The sequence below is a fragment of the Portunus trituberculatus genome, chromosome 50, assembly GCF_017591435.1.
Source record: "Portunus trituberculatus isolate SZX2019 chromosome 50, ASM1759143v1, whole genome shotgun sequence".
NCBI classification, from domain to species: domain Eukaryota; kingdom Metazoa; phylum Arthropoda; class Malacostraca; order Decapoda; family Portunidae; genus Portunus; species Portunus trituberculatus.
The window spans coordinates 30,880,711-30,898,815 of record NC_059304.1 but is presented as its reverse complement, the minus strand read 5'-3'; the positions used below and the strand labels follow the sequence as shown (position 1 = coordinate 30,898,815).

Here is an 18,105-nt window from a genome sequence, read left to right as displayed (position 1 = left end):
AATGCTTCTGGTATTCACTTTTCCCAGAAATACAACCAGACTAATGTTATACGTCACTGTTTCACCAACTCCCACGATGGATGGTAGGAGTGACAGTGATCTCATAGTGTCCAATTCCGCCACCTCTTCCGCACACCTTACTTCTACACCTCGGGTCTCCCGCCATGTTGTGGGGATACAACTTTTGAATGAGAGTGGTATCAGAAGGGCTTTAGAATTGACAGTTTCTACAATAATAGAGAGCGAAGATAGTGATGTTCTGGGCTCTGATACAGATGTACGAGGTTCCACCACCAGCAACTCCTATTGCATGTATTCTATATGTTTTTTGCAAAAAACATACAAATTAGATCACTTTGCAAACATTTTGAGAGAGAGAGAGAGAGAGAGAGAGAGAGAGAGAGAGAGAGAGAGAGAGAGAGAGAGAGAGAGAGAGAGAGAGAGAGAGAGAGAGAGAGAGAGAGAGAGAGAGAGAGAGAGAGAGAGAGAGAGAGAGAGAGAGAACCAATTATGACAAGTCTGACCCCTGACTTGAACTTCCATTGAGAGTAAACAAAGCAAGAGTGCATCATAGTACAGTAAAAGTTTTAATGAAAGTAAAAATTATGAAGTTAAACATTTAAGAAGTTTAATTTAAGACTAAGTCATTATAATGCATACTAATGTATGTTTGTAAGTAACTTTATAATGTTGATCTTAAATTCATGAAGGGAGGGAGAGTGGAGCAGGAAAGATGCTAGCTGGCAACCTGTGGAATGTAAACAAATATATATATATATATATATATATATATATATATATATATATATATATATATATATATATATATATATATATATATATATATATATAGGCAACCCCTGCTTAATGAATGTTCACACAGCGAAATTTCGCTACAACGAAAGTTTCCTTTTATTACCATCTACTCATATAACGAACACCAAACTCGCTTTAAAAAAATTTTATCCGGGTAATTTTTTTCCAAGTTTGAAAGCCCCGCTGTATCATGCAAGCCGACAGGCTTTTGAATACACCAGCGCCTCTCGTGGACAAAACGCACACCACTCACTCACTCACCCTTCCCCACTCTTTGTTCAAAACAAAACGTGTCCAGCAGCAGTTCATCTTCCCTTGCTCAACAGGCCACCAAAATGCCCTGCAACTTGCCCTGCAATGTCATCTAGTGTTACTAAGAAGACCAGGAAGTCTCTTACTCTCAAAGTGAAGCTGGCTATTATTCACAGACACGAGAGAGGCAAGAAAATTAATAGCATTGCTTGCCACCATCTTGACTCCATCTACTGTCTCTACTATTATCAAGTCAGCAGACTCTATTAAGAAGGCTGGTGAGACTGTATCTTCCTTGCAAGCTAAAAGAACCACCTGAACTCATGACTCTGCAATGGATGAAATGGAAAGCCTTATGGAAATGTGGTACATAAGTTTTGTATGATACAATGATATGCCCTTTGTTTACATTCCACAGGTTGCCAGCTAGTGTCTTTCCTGCTCCACTCTTCCTCCCTTCATAAATTTAAGATCATCAACATTATAAAGTTACGTATATACATACATTAGTGTACATTATAATGATTTAAATTAAACTGCCTAAATGTTTAATTTCATAATTTTTACTTTCATTAAACCTTTCACTGTACTATGATGCACTCTTGCTTTGTTTACTCTCAATGGAAGTTCAAGTCAGGAGTTAAATTTGTTATAATTGGTTTGAACGAAGTTTCGCTTAATGAAGAATTTTTTAGGAACGTAACCCCTTTGTTAAGCAGGGGTTGCCTGTATAAGACAGTAACACCACTTGGAGAGGTGGTGTTACCAGCAGCCTAAGAGCAACCTCTTAGCAACCTTGTTACCGTCCCTCCAAACGTTCATGGATGCCATTTCACAGCAGGAGGTTGCTCTGACATTGTTAAAGAATCTTGGATCCAGCTCCCACTCTTCTCGTGCCTCATGTGCAGTCTGCCAGCACTGAGTACAGACAGAATCTCTCTAATCTCCCTATAATTCACCAAGATTGCCCCAAAACGTCCTTCATCTTCTTCTGCATGTAAGGTTATTTTTGATAAGTGGATTTTTGATAAAGTGGTAAAGCTCAGAGGAAGATGATGATTGACTGTGATGTGAGTGGTAAAGGCAGTGACGCAGTGAGTGTTTTGTTTTCGTTTGTTTTGTTGTTTTCTCTTATCATTTTTTGCTTTCTCTTATTATTTCTTGCTTTTCCCTTTACTTTAAATATACTCCTAGTATTTAGAATGGTAAATAATAAAAAAAAACATGTTAATTTAGCCAAATAAAGAGTATTTTGCACGAATTTTTTTGGACTACATTCTGCATCCCCTTAATTATTTATTGTTTCTTATGAGAATTACATGTTTGTTTTGCGCGAATTTTGATATATGCGATGCCTCTTGGAACGCATCTATCGCATAAATCGAGTTATCTGTATGTGTGTGTGTGTGTGTATATATATATATATATATATATATATATATATATATATATATATATATATATATATATATATATATATATAAACATATATATATATATATATATATATATATATATATATATATATATATATATATATATATATATATATATATATATATATATATATATATATATATATACATATTATTACGTCTGCTCACCGGGGACTATGACGCTCTACAGGGTCCCCAACTCTATATTTCACAGCAGTCACAACACTCAGGTTCTTTCTGCTGAAAGTGTGCAAACTCACACCAGACTGCCATCCCCCCACGGCGTCACAACAGTACAGCGAGGTGACAAGACACTCTGCTCTCACTTGTGCCTAATAAGGATTTGGTAATGACGCCAGCATGTATCAATCCCTTCCCTGAGCCTTGCACACGCAGCCCCTAGTAGTAGACAAATAATACTACAGAAATAGAGGTCGCCAGCAGTGTATAACTTCCCCCACTGCTAGGGAATCTCCTTAGCAACTCCTTCTCCTCCTGACAGTAAACCAAGTAGAAATTATAGATAGTGTATAAGTTATGTGTTACGGGCGAAGCCTTAATACTCCGCAGAGAAACTGTCTACAAAGACAATTCCACCCACTTCTCTACGGGAGTATTAATGCCTCTCCACACGTCTTGTACCCAGGCTGCAAGTGCCCAAAGACTGGGACAAGACGTGTGGTGTATATTACTACTATATTATTAAATGCAACAGATGCTTGCCAGCACCTGTCAAGACTGACTCCACGTGCCTACGGCTTACTACAAGACACGATGCATATTCCACATCCGATGGTATACACAAGCCCAGCTACCAACTCCGGGTGACAACAAGCCATGCCAGGAGTCAGGATACGCGTAGCTAACAGGTCGTACAGATGATGACTGCACGTTGACTGGGAGACAGCATGAAGGTGACTCCATGCCGTCACCGTCAACCTCTACACCTGAACTCACTGGCAAGCGTTTGCCAACACTGGCTCCACCACATCAGCACTGCTACTTCCATCTGGAGTCAATCCCACCTGGCTGCTAGCAGCCTCTTGGATAGTAACAGGCTCTCTCTCAGCCCGACAGGCCTGAGAGCGGGTAACAACATTCACAGAGTCCTGCACCATTTGCCCAGACTCCTCAACAACCTCACCCTCATCAGAGGTTGGAATCCATACACGACCACTAGCCAAATCATTCCCAAGCAGGAAGTCCACTCCTTCAACTGGCAATTTGTCTGCTACTGCTACCTGAGCCGTAGCAGTGACAAGGGGACATGACAGCGTCACCTCAACCGTCACGAACTCCTCCACAGTGTTAAGTCCACGACACAACACTGCCTGGCTAGATGTCACCTTCTATCCAGTGACATTATGGCACACTGACTGCTGTGCACCCGTATCTCGCAGTACGGTGACGGGATACTTTGTGCCATCAATCTCAACAGTGCCTCCACACAGGAAAGGACGGCACCAATCAAGCTCACTATTTTTGGTAAGAGCGGGCGTGGCAAATGGGGGAAGGACAGGTGAGCCAACCTGCTCTCCCTCTTCCAAACACGACTCATGCACACGCTGTGCCTTCTCAACTCTAAAGCCTGAAGGAGCAGTCAACTGATCATTACAAACTTTGTCTGGCCACACCCGCAAGGCAACTGGCTTCTGTGAGGACTTGGAGTTTCAGTTGTTACTAACTTTGGGCAATTGAACTTAAAATGCCCTTTTGCTCGGCAGTGATAGCACGTGGGCTGGTAATCATACTAGGGTGTTTTGGGGGCCGCCTTCCCCGCTGCCCCATCCTTCGCAGAAAAAGGAGGGGTGGGGGCCTGGGGCTTTCCCAAACCCATCTTACTGCCAAATCCAGTATATCATCTAAAATGGCTTGAAGAGCCCAGGAAAGAACTGCCACCACTCCCTGGGCTTCCCCTAGGACCACCTTCCTTATGATTCCAACTCCCAGGCTGCTGTACAGGACGGTGGGCCAACACATAATTATCAGCCCACGTAGCAGCCTCCTTCAAAGTCCTAAACCTCTTCTTCCTCAACAGAGGTACCAACTCCTTATCAGTAATGTCAATAAATTGCTCCATAACTACTAACTCCTTCAGGGCCTCGAGAGAGTCAACACCCTCGCTTGCAATCCACCTCTCAAACACTTGCTCCAATGAATGAGCACACTCAAGGTAGGAGTCGCTAGCTCGCTTCCTCTTTCCTCTAAATTGCAAGCGATAGGCTTCTGGTTGCAGCTTATATGCCCACAAGATGTCAGCCTTAAACTCCTCATAATCATCCACATCATCAGCTGACATTTTGTCATAAACTTCCAAGGCTTTTCCCTTGAGCTTATTTGCGACCAAGCCGACCCATTTCTCTCGAGACCAAGCAAACTCCTTGGCCTTCCTCTCAAAGCGAACAAACCATTCAGCCACTTTAGCCTCATCAAACTCAGGAACTAGCTGGAGACTTTGAACTAAAGTACGCTCTACACTCTGTTCTCATTCTCCTCCTGTACCTCCAATAACTCCAGGCGTACTTACAGCATGGCGAATTCTCTCCCACTTCCAACTCTCTATCTTTATCTGTCTTTTCCCTCTCCAGCTCCAATCTCATCATTTCCATCTCTCTAGCCTCCTTCTCTGCTGCTAGTCTCTGAATGTCTCATCTCTCCTCAGCAGCTAGTCTGTTTGACTCTTGCCTATCTTCTGCTTTTATCTCCATTTTTCTTATTTCCAGCTTCAATCTCAGTTCCTCCAGTCTGGTAGCTGACTGGACACTATCAGCACTACTGCTCGCTGGACTAGATCGTCGGGAGCCTCCCCTGCTTCCGATACTTCTGCCAGAGCTAATATGTCCCATATCACCTTCACTGGGACCGCCACATCCGTTATCATGAGACATAGGTGCGTCCCCACTGACCCCACACGCGGCCAAAGACTCATCATACCAACGTGGTGAGTCACTGCCAGCGTCTTGCCGGCTCATACCCGCACGTGCACCCTCATCTTCTAATGGGTAGGTGAACAGGCCAGTAACTCCCTCCATGGTGTTCATAGGGACTCGTTCTCACAAAAATAAAATAATATAAGTAATAATACCCCACACAATAAACACTACACCACTATAAAGCACTTGGCGAGGTCACCAAATTACTATGTTACGTCTGCTCACCAGGGAGTATGACGCTCTACAGGATCCCCAACTCTATATTTCACAGTAGTCGCAACACTCAGATTCTTTCTGCTGAAAGTGTGCAAACTCACACCAGACTGCCGTCCCCCCACGGCGTCACAACAGTACAGCGAGGCAACGAGACACTCTGCTCTCACTCGTGCCTAATAAGGATTTGGTAATGACGCCAGCATGTACCAATCCCTTCCCTGAGCCTTGCACACGCAGCCCCTAGTAGTAAACAAATAATACCACAGAAATAGAGGTTGCCGGCAGTGTATAACTTCCCCCACTGCTAGGGAATCTCCTTAGCAACTCCTCCTCCTGACAGCAAACCAAGTAGAAATCATAGATGGTGTATAAGTTATGTGTTACGGGCGAAGCCTTAATACTCCGCAGAGAAACCGCCCACAAGGACAATTCCACCCACTTCTCTACGGGAGTATTAATGCCTCTCCACACGTCTTGTACCCAGGCTGCAAGTGCCCACAGACTGGGACAAGACGCGTGGTGTATATTACTATATTATTAAATGCAACAGATGCTTGCCAGCACCTGTCAAGACTGACTCCACGTGCCTACGGCTTACTACAAGACACAATGCATATCCCACATTCGATGGTATACACAAGCCCAGCTACCAACTCCGAGTGACAACCAGACACGCAGGGAGTCAAGATACGCGTAGCTAACAGGTCGTACAGACGATGACTGCACGCCGACTGGGAGACAGCATGAAGTTTCCCACCAGACAACCAGTGTGTGTGGCTAAGGCCACTATAATCAATATATACTACAGAAACTACACAAAACGATGGTGGTGGCACACAGCTGCCCACCAAACCATACTGGTGACCACAGCAAGCTCAAAGCAACAATCAGGACGAGACCTTACAGCATCCCTCCACGTCGTCACTCAACAGGAGGGGACGAACGCAAAAACCCTGGGAAATGCAGCCAAACCAGCTACACTCTCCCCTGGAACAACAAATCCATTGCTCCACACTGTCACGGCCTAACCAGCAGCAAACCAGCTACTTCAAAAGGAGGGCACAACTCCCAGACCGAGACTGTTGAGCACCCAGAACAGCCTAGCCACACGTCTCAACACTATGCCAGGAAACTAAGAGCGCGCGTGTCTATCTCTGCTAAAAGCTGGCTAGGTACTGACTCGATGCCTGCCAGGCCCAGCGAGATGGTGGGAACAGAGAGGGGGAGGGTGGCCGCACTGCGGAACAGCCTGAGGCCCGTGCGGGGGACCACCATACAACACAAAATAATAAATTAAAGGGGAAATAATGCGGTGCCCCTCACAATATAGTAAAGTCCCGGGTTACGTCGGTCTCAAGTTACATCAAACTCGTAGTTACGTCAGTCCACTATAAGGTAATTTAAGATTAAAAAAATTGAAAATTTATAAATCGTAAAGTGCGGGATTTATTGTTATTGTTGGTGGTTGCCCGCCACACCGCCCGCCTCATGCTTGAATACAATAACACCCTGCCTCAGTTCCACCATACCATTGCCCCTGGCAAGAGTGTTATCCTACTTCTGCATTTACTGACTCAAGTTCTTTGTATCTTGCTCAATGGCACCAAAGAGAAAACTTCTTAGTGACAGCAGTGATGCTAAGAAAAGGAAAACCATTATGCTGCAAGAAAAAGAGGACATAATTAAAAGACATGAGAAGGGAGGCAGCAGCTGTGTGTGAGGGAGGGAAGAAAATGGGAAGCCCGTTACCATGACAACGGGGAGGTTGACGACCTTGAGGGCTCGCGCACCCATCACAACAATAACAACTCCGGAGCCTTCGCCTGAGCCACACGACACTCGCGCCTGTCTGCTGATCCCTATTGCCCTTTCCTATTGCATTTCCTGCCCCGCTGCCCACGCTTCTACTTCCACCGCACTGCACTACGCTCCCAGCTGTCCCCCCTGGGCGTCACAACATTCGACCTGCCCACCCTCCTGGCGGCCTCAGGCGTCCACCCCTCTCGACAACCTGCAGTCCTTCGCGTTCGTGGCCCTAATCAACAACAAAAACAAACTTGTGTTTCATATTCCTACGTAGTTGTAAATAATATAACAATATAACCTTTAACTTACCTGAATGACCATAAACAATGATTGGTTGAAAACTCGATAATATGCTTTGAAATGTACGGAAACTCGAGTTACGTACAAAATCGACTTACGTCATGTTTCAGGAACGTAACTCTGACGTAAACCGAGACCTTACTGTATATATATTTATGTACTGCAAATGAATATCAGTTCCAAATATCGGTTATCAGCCTCCTTGCCTACTAATAATCAGTATTGGTATCAGCCCTGAAAAAAAAACATATTGGTCGACCTTTATTTGTATCATCATCATATGAGTGAATATGGCAAGAAGTTTGGTTAACATGATAATTAATGAATAATAGGAAGAGAGTGGGTGACAAGACAGAACCACTATTAATAGATTTAGGAGAAAAATAGTGGCTGTCTACCACAATAGCAATAGAACAGTCAGAAAGGAAACTTGAGATAAAGTTGTAGAGAGAAGGATAAAAGCCATAGGAGGGCAGTTTTGAGAACAAAGCTTTGTGCCAGACTCTATCAAAAGCTTTCGATATGTCTAATGCAACAGCAAAAGTTTCATCAAAATCTCTAAAAGAGATGACCAAGACCCAGTAAGGAAAGCCAGAAGATCACCAGCAGAGTGACCTTGATGAAAGCCATGCTAGCAATCAGATAGGAGATTGTGAATTTATGAATTTTCCTACCGAGGATAGATTAAAAAACTTTAGACAAGCAAAAGATTAAAGCTATAGGATGGTAGTTTGAAGGATTAGAACAGTCAACTTTTTTAGAAACTGGCTGAATGTAGGCAAACTTCCTGCAAGAAGGAAAGGTAGAAATCAATAGACTTAGGTAGTTGAAAGAGTTTGGGCAGCCAAGTTTCAAGCATGGTAGCACAGTTTATGAAAATTATAGGAGGGACCCCATCAGGTCAATAAGCCTTCTGAGGGTTTAGGCCTACAAGGGCATGGAAAAAATCATTACAAAGAATTCTAAGTGATGGAATGAAATAGTCATGGGGAGGAGAAGAGGAAGAAACAAACACAGATCATCCAAAGTAGAGTTATTAGCAAAAGATTTGAGAGAAGAGTTAAGTTTTAGAGACAGAAGAGATGACAGTGATATCATCAGGATGAAATAAAGGAGGGAAAGATGAAGAAGTAAAGTTATTGAAGATGTTTTTGGCTAGATGTCAGAAGTCTCAAAACGAGTTTGAGTTTGAAAGATTTCGACATTTTCTATTTATGGAGTGTTTGGCATGTTGAAGAATAGACTTGGCATGATTCCAGGCAGAAATATAAAGTGCGTGAGATTCAGGAGATGGAAGGCTCAAGTACCTTTTGTGGGCAACCTCTCTATCACATATAGCATGAGAATAAGTTAAATTAAACCAAGGTTTAGATTGAGAAAAAGAGTGAGGAATGTACGCCTCCATGCCAGACACTATCACCTCTGTTCTACGTTCAAAACAGAGATATGGGTCTCTGACATGGAAAAAGCAATCATTCCAGGGAAAATCAGAATAATACCTCATCAAGTCCCCCAAACTGGCACAGGCAAAATGCCAAAGGCACCTCTGCCTTGGGGGATCCTGAGGAGGGATTGGAGAAATAGGACAAGATATACAGATATGAAGTTGTGATCAGAGAAGTCCAACGGAAAAGATAAGGTAACAGCATAGGCAAAAGGATTAGAGGTAAGGTAAAGGTCAAGAATGTTGGGTGTATCTCCAGGATGGTCAAGAATGCAAGTACAGTGTTGCACCAGTTGCTCTAGGTCATGGAGGATAGCAAAGTTGAAGGCTATTTCACCAGGACAGTCAGTGAAGGGAGAGGAAAGCCAAAGCTGGTGGTGAACATTGAAATCTCCAAAGATGAAGATCTCTACAAAAGGATAGAGAGACAGAATGTGCTTCACTTAGAAAGTTAAAGCCAGATGGATAGAAAACTCAGAAAATTGAAGAGCACAGGCATGAAAGCAAGTTAAATCCTTGCACACATAGATGCAACATCCAGCTTTGGAATGAAAATGAGGATAGAGAAAGTATGAGGGAATAGAACGGGTACTATTGTCAGTTGCCTCAGACACCTGTGTTTTGGTGAGGAAAAGAAGATAGGACTTGGCAGAGGAGAGATGGTGTTCTAGAGATCGAAAATTAGATCTAGGTCCACAAATGTTGCAGAAGTTAATCAAGAAAAGGTTGAGGGAAGTGTCAAGGTCTTACAGCAAACACCTTATCTACACAGTCCCTCCCTTTCCTGAAACACCCTTATACATTCCATATTACTCCATCTATACCTTCTTTGATTCTCTTTATCATTACCTTTCCATACACCATAGCCTGATACTTTTGCAATTAGAGCACTCATGCTTATCCCATTTTCTAATATACAGTAGAACTACACATACATTTGCCCACTCCAGTGGTGCTGTGCTAGTTAGACAATGTGCATCAAGAATCTAACCACTCTACAACAAAGATTTCATCTGCTTTCAAACACAACATTGCATATCCATCAAGATATAGTGTTTTACACTTTTTCACCTCCAACACCCTAAATACTATAAATAATCAAATGTACTCACTTGAGTCGCCGCTGCATTTTGCTAGGAGTCATATTTGGGCAGTGGACACCAGTGGTGTTGGTGGTGGAGGTATCATCTAGGTGTCCACAATCAGTATTAAGGATGGATGAAACAGAACCATAGCAGGATCTTTGACAGTTTCCCTGAGGACCCACCACTTTCACTTCTGGTGGGGGATGATTTTGCAGGGACTGAGCAATATCCTCCAACTCTGTTCACAAAACAAATACATTTTTTGGGGGTAGGGTTCCTGTGGTCTAGCAATTTGAATATTTGTTTTTCAATAACTTCCTTTTTTCACTAAAGACTTTAAATCACTATATATCTGATGTAATTCTAACTGCTTGAAATGATTTAGTCACATTATTTGTATATCCATCAGTGATTGTGTCAAAATTGTCCCATTTTTAACAATAAAACAAAATTTCAAACAAGAGATAGTTTCAGACAATAGTTTCTAATGTCCATAAATTATTTTAAAAGGAAACATTGTAATAATAACAAATGCAACAAAATCAATTAAATCTAAGATATTCTAAACTTTTTGTCATTCATGAAATAATACAACCACCAATATGGCTACCATCAGAGCTGCCGTACTGATGAACTGGCCTTCTTTACTAAGTCTTGATCATCCTCTTTTACAGATTTCAGTGGAACTTTTTTGTTACATTAGACATATCAAAAGCTTTTGACAGTCTAGCACAAAGCTTTGATCTCAAAACTACCCTCCTAACACTTCTATCCTCCTCTCTGCAACTTTATGTCAAGTTTTCTCTCTGACTGTTTTATTGCTACTTTGGTAGACGGTCACTGTTCTTCTAAATCTATTAATAGTAGTGTTCCTCAGGGTTCTGTCCTGTCACCTACTCTCTTTCTATTATTTATGTTTGATATTCATATCCAAAATTCTTGCCTTATCCACTTTTATGCTGACGATACCATCCTACATATTTTTTCAGAGACAATCAACCATTCAGGAAGTCAACAGATCATGTAGGAATGCAGCAGAATGTCTGACTTCAGATCATTCCAAGATTTCTGATTGGGGCAGAGAAAACTTAGTGTTCAATGCCTAAAAAAAAACGCAATTTATCTATCAACTCGACACACCCTTCCAGACAACTATCCTCACTTCATCAATGACACTCAACTGTTCCCCTCTTCTACAATGAATATCCTTGGCCTGTCCTTTACTCATAATCTAAACTCAAAATGTCACATCTCATCTCTTACTAAAAACAGCTTCTATGAAGTCCAGTGTTCTGAGCCATCTCTGCCATTTTCTCATCTACCCCAACTGTTGACTCTGTATAAGGACTTCATCAACCCATGTATGGGGGGGGTTCCACTCACAAAATTCTATTAGATAGGGGGAATCAAAAGCTTTTCATCTCATCAACTCCTCTCCTCTGGCTGACTGTCTTCAGCTTCTTTTTCACTACCAGAAAGTTGCATCCCTTACTATCTTCTACCATTATTTTCATATTAACTGCTCTACTGATCTTGCTAACTGCATGCCTCCCGTCTTCTGGCAGCCTCACTGCACAAGCCTTTCTTCTTCCTCTCACTCCTACTCTGTCGAACTATCTAATGCAAGAGTTAACCAGGAGGAGGAAGTAGTAGACACCTACGGAAACAATAATTTACTCCCAGTGAGATCTAATAGCACTACACTGCTAGTCGAGCAGAAGGCGCGAAAGGGACCATGACATCCACTCTGACCAAATTTCATTCATCCCTTCTTAACTCTTAAACATACGGTGGGATTCGCTGTATATCGCTATCTGACAACTCTGCAGCTCTAGTAATCAAAGTAGATGATATGTTTCCTTAGTCAACGTTTACCTGTGGTTCGTGTGCTTGCATTTGAATTTTCTTTCACCCCCCCAGCGGCCCCTTTTTGTGGATGCGTGAGCTTACCATTGTGCCCTGTTACTACCTATTATGGGACCTAGGAAACTAATTAGTAAGGCCCAAATCTCAGTCATTTGTACCTTAATGAGGGAGAATAAGTCAAATCAAGAAGTTGCCACGAACACTGGCATAGCTCTCAGAACCATTCAACGTTGGACCAAAATTTACCATGAGGGAGGAAGAGACGCTTCGCCACCATATTACAAGCTTGAAGGGCGTAAGCGCAGTGTGAGCTAGATAACTCTGAATATTATTCGAAGACAGCTTGAGACCAAGCACACAGCAAGGAACTTAAGGCCAGGAGCCCTCTTTCCTGGCTGGAACAAGTGAAAAGAGCGTGCGGAGATATGCGAAAGGCGACATGGGATAATGGAGTTGCAGCACAGTTTCAAAACCTTGCTTCATAAGTGGTCACCTTAACAGTAGGCTTGCATTTTGTGTCTCAGCACAAAGATTGGGACTCAGATAAGTGGCGTAGGATACTTTGGTCAGATGAGGCAAGCTTCCGGGTTACAGAAAACCAGAAAAACCGTGTGTACCACAGACCCGGTAGTAACCGTTATGATCCATGCTACACAACACATACATTAAAACCCAGATTCTTTGAAGGTGTGGGGATGTTTTTTCTTACTATGGTCTTGGAAAATTAGTGCTTTTGCCTAGGAATGTTCGTATAAACTAAAATAACTACTTTGAGCTAATTCTAGTGAAGTTAGATGAGTGTATGGAAAAGTGCAATGCTGATACCTTCATGCAAGATGGTGCACCGTACCATACGGCAAAGTTAATTGTTGACTGGTTTGATTTCTGCAATGTCAGTCTTTTAAAACCTTGGCCCACAAATTCACTACTGTGGTCTTACATAAAACTGAAACTAAAGGAGAGAGATATCTCCTCCCTCCCACGCCTCCAAGCCACTATTCAGGACATATGGGACAATATTGACGCTCAGTATCTCCACCACCTGGGTGATTCACTTCCCAAGAGACTCAAAAAGGTCAAGAAGGCACAAGGGTACCCTATCAATTACTAATTTAGGTGAATACCCTCATTGAAACATATTTTCTGTGTGATTAATCACAACTTGGCTGCTGCGTCCACCCGCAGCACCCTGTGTCCACCCGCTATAAAAGCATATTTTGGGTGTAAATTTATTGATTTCAGACTTGCTTTGCAATTCACATTACTCCATGTAATGCTCCCCCACTCAAAAACCCTATTTCCCATAGGTACCCCAATATTGTTGGAATGAGAGGCAGGCATAAATTGGAATTCAAGAAACAATCATAACTCGAAAAATATTTCTTTGTGAAGGACATGACATATACCATCAATCATTTCGCTAGATTTCTCACCAGAAAAACATAAGCCACATACCAGTTTCCATAGTTGGGTGCATCTGCAAATTGACCACGTTTTCTGCTTGTATAATGTGTTGTTACGTTGCTTTCAGCAGTCTATGCTTAAATACACTAAAAACTTTTTATCAAAATTTGATGTGCTCATGTGTCCTATATGCCATCATATATGGTAATAGATGATAGATGAGGTACAAGGGAGAGATGGATGGCTCAATGCAGTGTACAGAGATACAGATGCGACCAGTAAACTCCTTGCCATCTTAGCCCATATATTTTTCAGTAGCAATACCTGGCACATCCACACCAGGTGAAGGCTTCAGGTTCCCTTGGATTGGTTAAACTCCCTCAAAAACTAAGCCTTAAAGCTCCACCCACTTGACCCTCCCCTCCTGGTCCATGCCCTGTCCCTTCCCGGGACCTCAGAATGTGTGTGTGTGTGTGTGTATTTACCTAGTTGTAGTTTTACAGAGCCTTGGCTTCATGCTCGTGTGGCCCCGTCTCCATATCTACACTTATCTAATCTTACTTTAAAAGTATGCACACTCGTTGTAGACACCACTTCTTCATTTAAACTGTTCCATGTCTCAATACGTCTTTGCGGGAAACTATATTTTTTAACATCTCTCAGACATCTTCCTTTTCTCAGCTTTTTACTATGCGATCTTGTGCTTCGGATGTCATATTCTTCTCTCAGGATCAGTTTCTCATTATCCGCTTGGTCCATTCCGTTGATAAATTTATAAACTTGTATCAGATCCCCTCTCTCTCTTCTCTGTTCCAGGGTTGGTAGATCCATAGCCTTTAGTCTCTCCTCATATGTCGTCCCTTCAAATTCTGGAACCATTCTTGTAGCCATTTTTTGTAGTCACTCCAACTTCCTTATGTGTTTCTTTTTATGAGGGGTCCACACTACTCCTGCATATTCCAATCTGGGTCTTATTATAGTACAGGTATCCCTTGGTTAACGATAGGGTTACGTTTCCCAAAAACAGATCGCTAACCGAAACGATCGCTAACTGAGGGATTTGAAATTATCAACTACATACATGTATTTCGCGATGCGTAAATAAACGACACTTTCTATGTTGTTAGTTGTTATTTACACCTTTAGAATTGGTAGTACTTACCTTGAGGAGTGCTATAAACGTGCTATAAACGTTCTCGATGACATCTTCTTCCAATACAGGCCTGTCTCGTCAAAGTTTAGAACCTGCTTGGCTGAATAACCTCCTTCCTCGATGCGCTCTTTAAGCAAAGGCTTGAAGGCGTTTGCAGCGGGTTGATCCGAACTCGCTGCCTCCCCACTAACCTTGAGGTTGTGTAGACTCCCACGATGTTTGAAACGTTCAAACCACCCCTTACTGGCCTTGAAGGACACTGTCTCGCCTATGTTGAATTCTGGTTTCAGGTCCTCCCACAGGCTCAGTGCCTTAGTAGTAACGAGTTGGGTAGAAAGAGGCATGCGGCGGTGTGTGTGGTCTTCAATCCATAGCCTCAGCAAACGTTCCAATTTTTCCATAATCGGTTCCCTGTTACGAGTTGTTGTGTGTTTGTGCAGGTTTGTGACTTGGTTGGCCTGCTGCTTCACTTGTACTTTTTCTGGAGAACTGTTGATACAGTTGATTGAGATAAACCAAGGGCACGAGCAATAGAGTTTACCCCTTCACCACCCTCATGACGAGTCACAATGTTCAACTTAATATCAAGGCCAATGCTCTTTCTCGATTTTTAGCCTTATCTCCCGGTGGAGAACAATCGTTGGGTCGCTTGGAAGCCATCACTAAGTTCACTTGATCACAAATAAGCACAAAAAGAAGTTTAGAGCGAGCGTGATAGAGTTGTTGTTGCACAATCAAAACAGCGGGAAAGACTGTGGTGTGTTTACTGCACGGGCCGCGGGTGGATGGAGGCGCTGCGATCGCGATTGCGATCGCGATTGCGATTGGTCAATCCGATCGTTAACCGAATTTTGGCGATCGTTAACCAAAAAATAGGGATTAATTTGGAGGGATCGTATGAGCGAAATATCGTTAAGTAGTCGATCGTTAACCGAGGGACACCTGTACTTATCAATTTTTTCATCATTTCTTTGTCCATGTAGTGAAATCCTATTACAATATTCCTTAGCAAATTATATGTTTCTCTAAAAATTCTATCAATATGGCTTACTGGTTGACTGTTTTCTTCCATCGTCACTCCTAAGTCCTTTTCCTTTTTTACTTTCTCCAGTTCTACTCCATCTCCCATCTTATAGATGCCCACGGGACATCTTTCACTCTTTCCCATTTCCATGACATGGCTTTTGTTCACATTGAATTCCATTTCCCACTTTTTACTCCATTCCCAGATCTTATTTAGGTCTTCTTGCAGTATTTCACAATCCTCTTTTTGCTTTATAGCTCTGCACAGTTTTGTATCATCTGCAAACAGATTTATGTAGCTGTTCACTCCTTCTGGCATGTCGTTAATATAAATGAGGAAAAGTACTGGTGCCAATACTGACCCCTGTGGCACTCTGCTTTCTACTGCTCTCCACTTGGACTTCATATCTTTAATTACCATCCTTATTTCTCTCCCCCTCAAATAATTTTCTATCCATCTCAATGCGCTTCCTAAATTTTAAGCCACCCTTCTCCTCTAACTTCCATAGTAATCTTGCATGTGACACTGTCAATGCCTTTTTTAAATACAAAAAAATACAGTCAACCCATCCCTCTCTCTCTTGTACTCTATCAACTATTCTAAAATATAAACTCAATAAATTAGTTACACACGACATTGTGTGTGTGTGTGTGTGTGTATTTACCTATTTGTATTTACCTATTTGTGTATTACAGGGCCCGAGCTAAGCTCTCTGTGACTTGTCTCCTTGTCCATTCCTGTCATATCTCTCTTTCATCTGATTGACACACACCGCATCAACGACATCACTGCTCAGTTTATTTCACTTATCAATGCTACAATGCGGGAAACTGTATTTTCTCACGTCATTTAGACAGATGTCCTTTATTAGCTTTTTTCCATGTCCTCGGAGATGATTACTTGTGGTCACCTTTATCAACTCTCTATCCAGTATGTCAATCTTGTTCACCAATTTATACATAGTTATCATGTCTCCTCTTGTTCTTCTCTCTTCTAATGTGGTCAGCCCCAGCTTCCTCAGTCTTTCCTCATAGTCTAACTCCCTGAGTCCTGGTACCATCCTTGTTGCTAGCCTCTGTACCCTTTCCACCTTCTTCACATTTTTCTTCATATGCAGTGACCACACACATGCTGCATATTCTAACTGGGGTCTTATTAAGGTACATAATATCTTCTTCATCATTCCTTCATCTAGGTAGTGGAATGCAAGGCCAATATTTTGAAGCATGTTGTATGTTTTCCAAAAAATCTTGTTAATGTGTTTCTCTGGTGACAAGGTGTTTTGCATGGTTACTCCTAAGTCTTTCTCCTCATTGGTCTCTTTAATTTTCTCATCACCCAGGCTGTAATCCCTGTTTGGTCTGTATCTACTTCTTCCCATTTTCATAACATGGGTCTTGTCTATATTAAATTCCATCTGCCACTCCTTACTCCACTCATATATTTTATCAAGATCTTCCTGTAACTTGTTACAATCTTCCACATTCTTTACTCTTCTCATAATTTTAGTATCGTCCGCAAACATGTTCATATAACTGTCAATTCCTACTGGCATATCATTAACATAAATCAAAAACATGATGGGACCCAACACTGACCCTTGTGGAACTCCACTGGTTACCTTCTTCCACTCGGACTTCCTTCCTCTCACCACTGTTCTCATTTATCTTCCCATTAAGTAATTTTCCATCCATTTTGCTAGTTTATCATTTACTCCTCCCACCATCTTTAGTTTCCACATCAGTCTATTGTGTGGTACTTTATCAAAGGCCTTTCTCAAGTCCAGGTAGATAGCATCCACCCATCCCTCTCTATGTTGTAGTATGCCAATCACTCTTGAATAAAACATAATAAATTTGATACACACGATCTTCTTTTTCTGAAACCAAACTGCCTTTCACTCAGAATGTTTTCACTTTCTAGATACTCACTCCACTTAGCTTTAATTACTTCTTCACACACCTTGCACAATATACTAGTCAACGATACTGGTCTATAATTTAGCGGTTCCATTCTACTACCATTCTTATATATAATCACAATGTCAGCTCTTTTCCACTATTTCGGGACTAATCGTGTTCGTATGGAGGTTTCCACAATATCTAATACGGGGTTCAACAATTGATCCTTACATTCATTTAGCAACCTCCCAGATATGCCATCAGGCCCCATTGATTTATTAATATCCAGATTGCTTATAATTTTCCTTACATCTTCCTTAGTAACCATGATGTCCTGCATTTGCTTTATTTCCGTAGGCCTTCCTCCCATAAAATGCTCCTCCTTTGTAAACACTTTGCAAAAGTTGTCGTTCAAAATTTCAGCTATATCTCCAGCATCTTCATATACTTCTTCCCCATTTTTACCTTT

General features: G+C 42.0%; 1 protein-coding gene across 7 annotated transcripts in view; it reads right to left on the bottom strand.

Moving 5' to 3' along the window:
- LOC123500148 (mucolipin-3-like) overlaps positions 1–18,105 on the bottom strand; it is a 608,730-nt gene that overhangs the window by 538,819 nt on the left and 51,806 nt on the right. For 5 of the 7 annotated variants that reach the window (XM_045248826.1, XM_045248829.1, XM_045248825.1 and 2 more), the window contains exon 2: positions 10,316–10,526. The exons of 1 other annotated variant lie outside the window; for it this stretch is intronic. In XM_045248826.1, the coding sequence (XP_045104761.1) occupies positions 10,316–10,526 (211 nt within the window). The remainder of the gene's footprint in view (positions 1–10,315; positions 10,527–18,105) is intronic. One more of the 7 variants, XM_045248827.1, reaches the window with a different exon arrangement.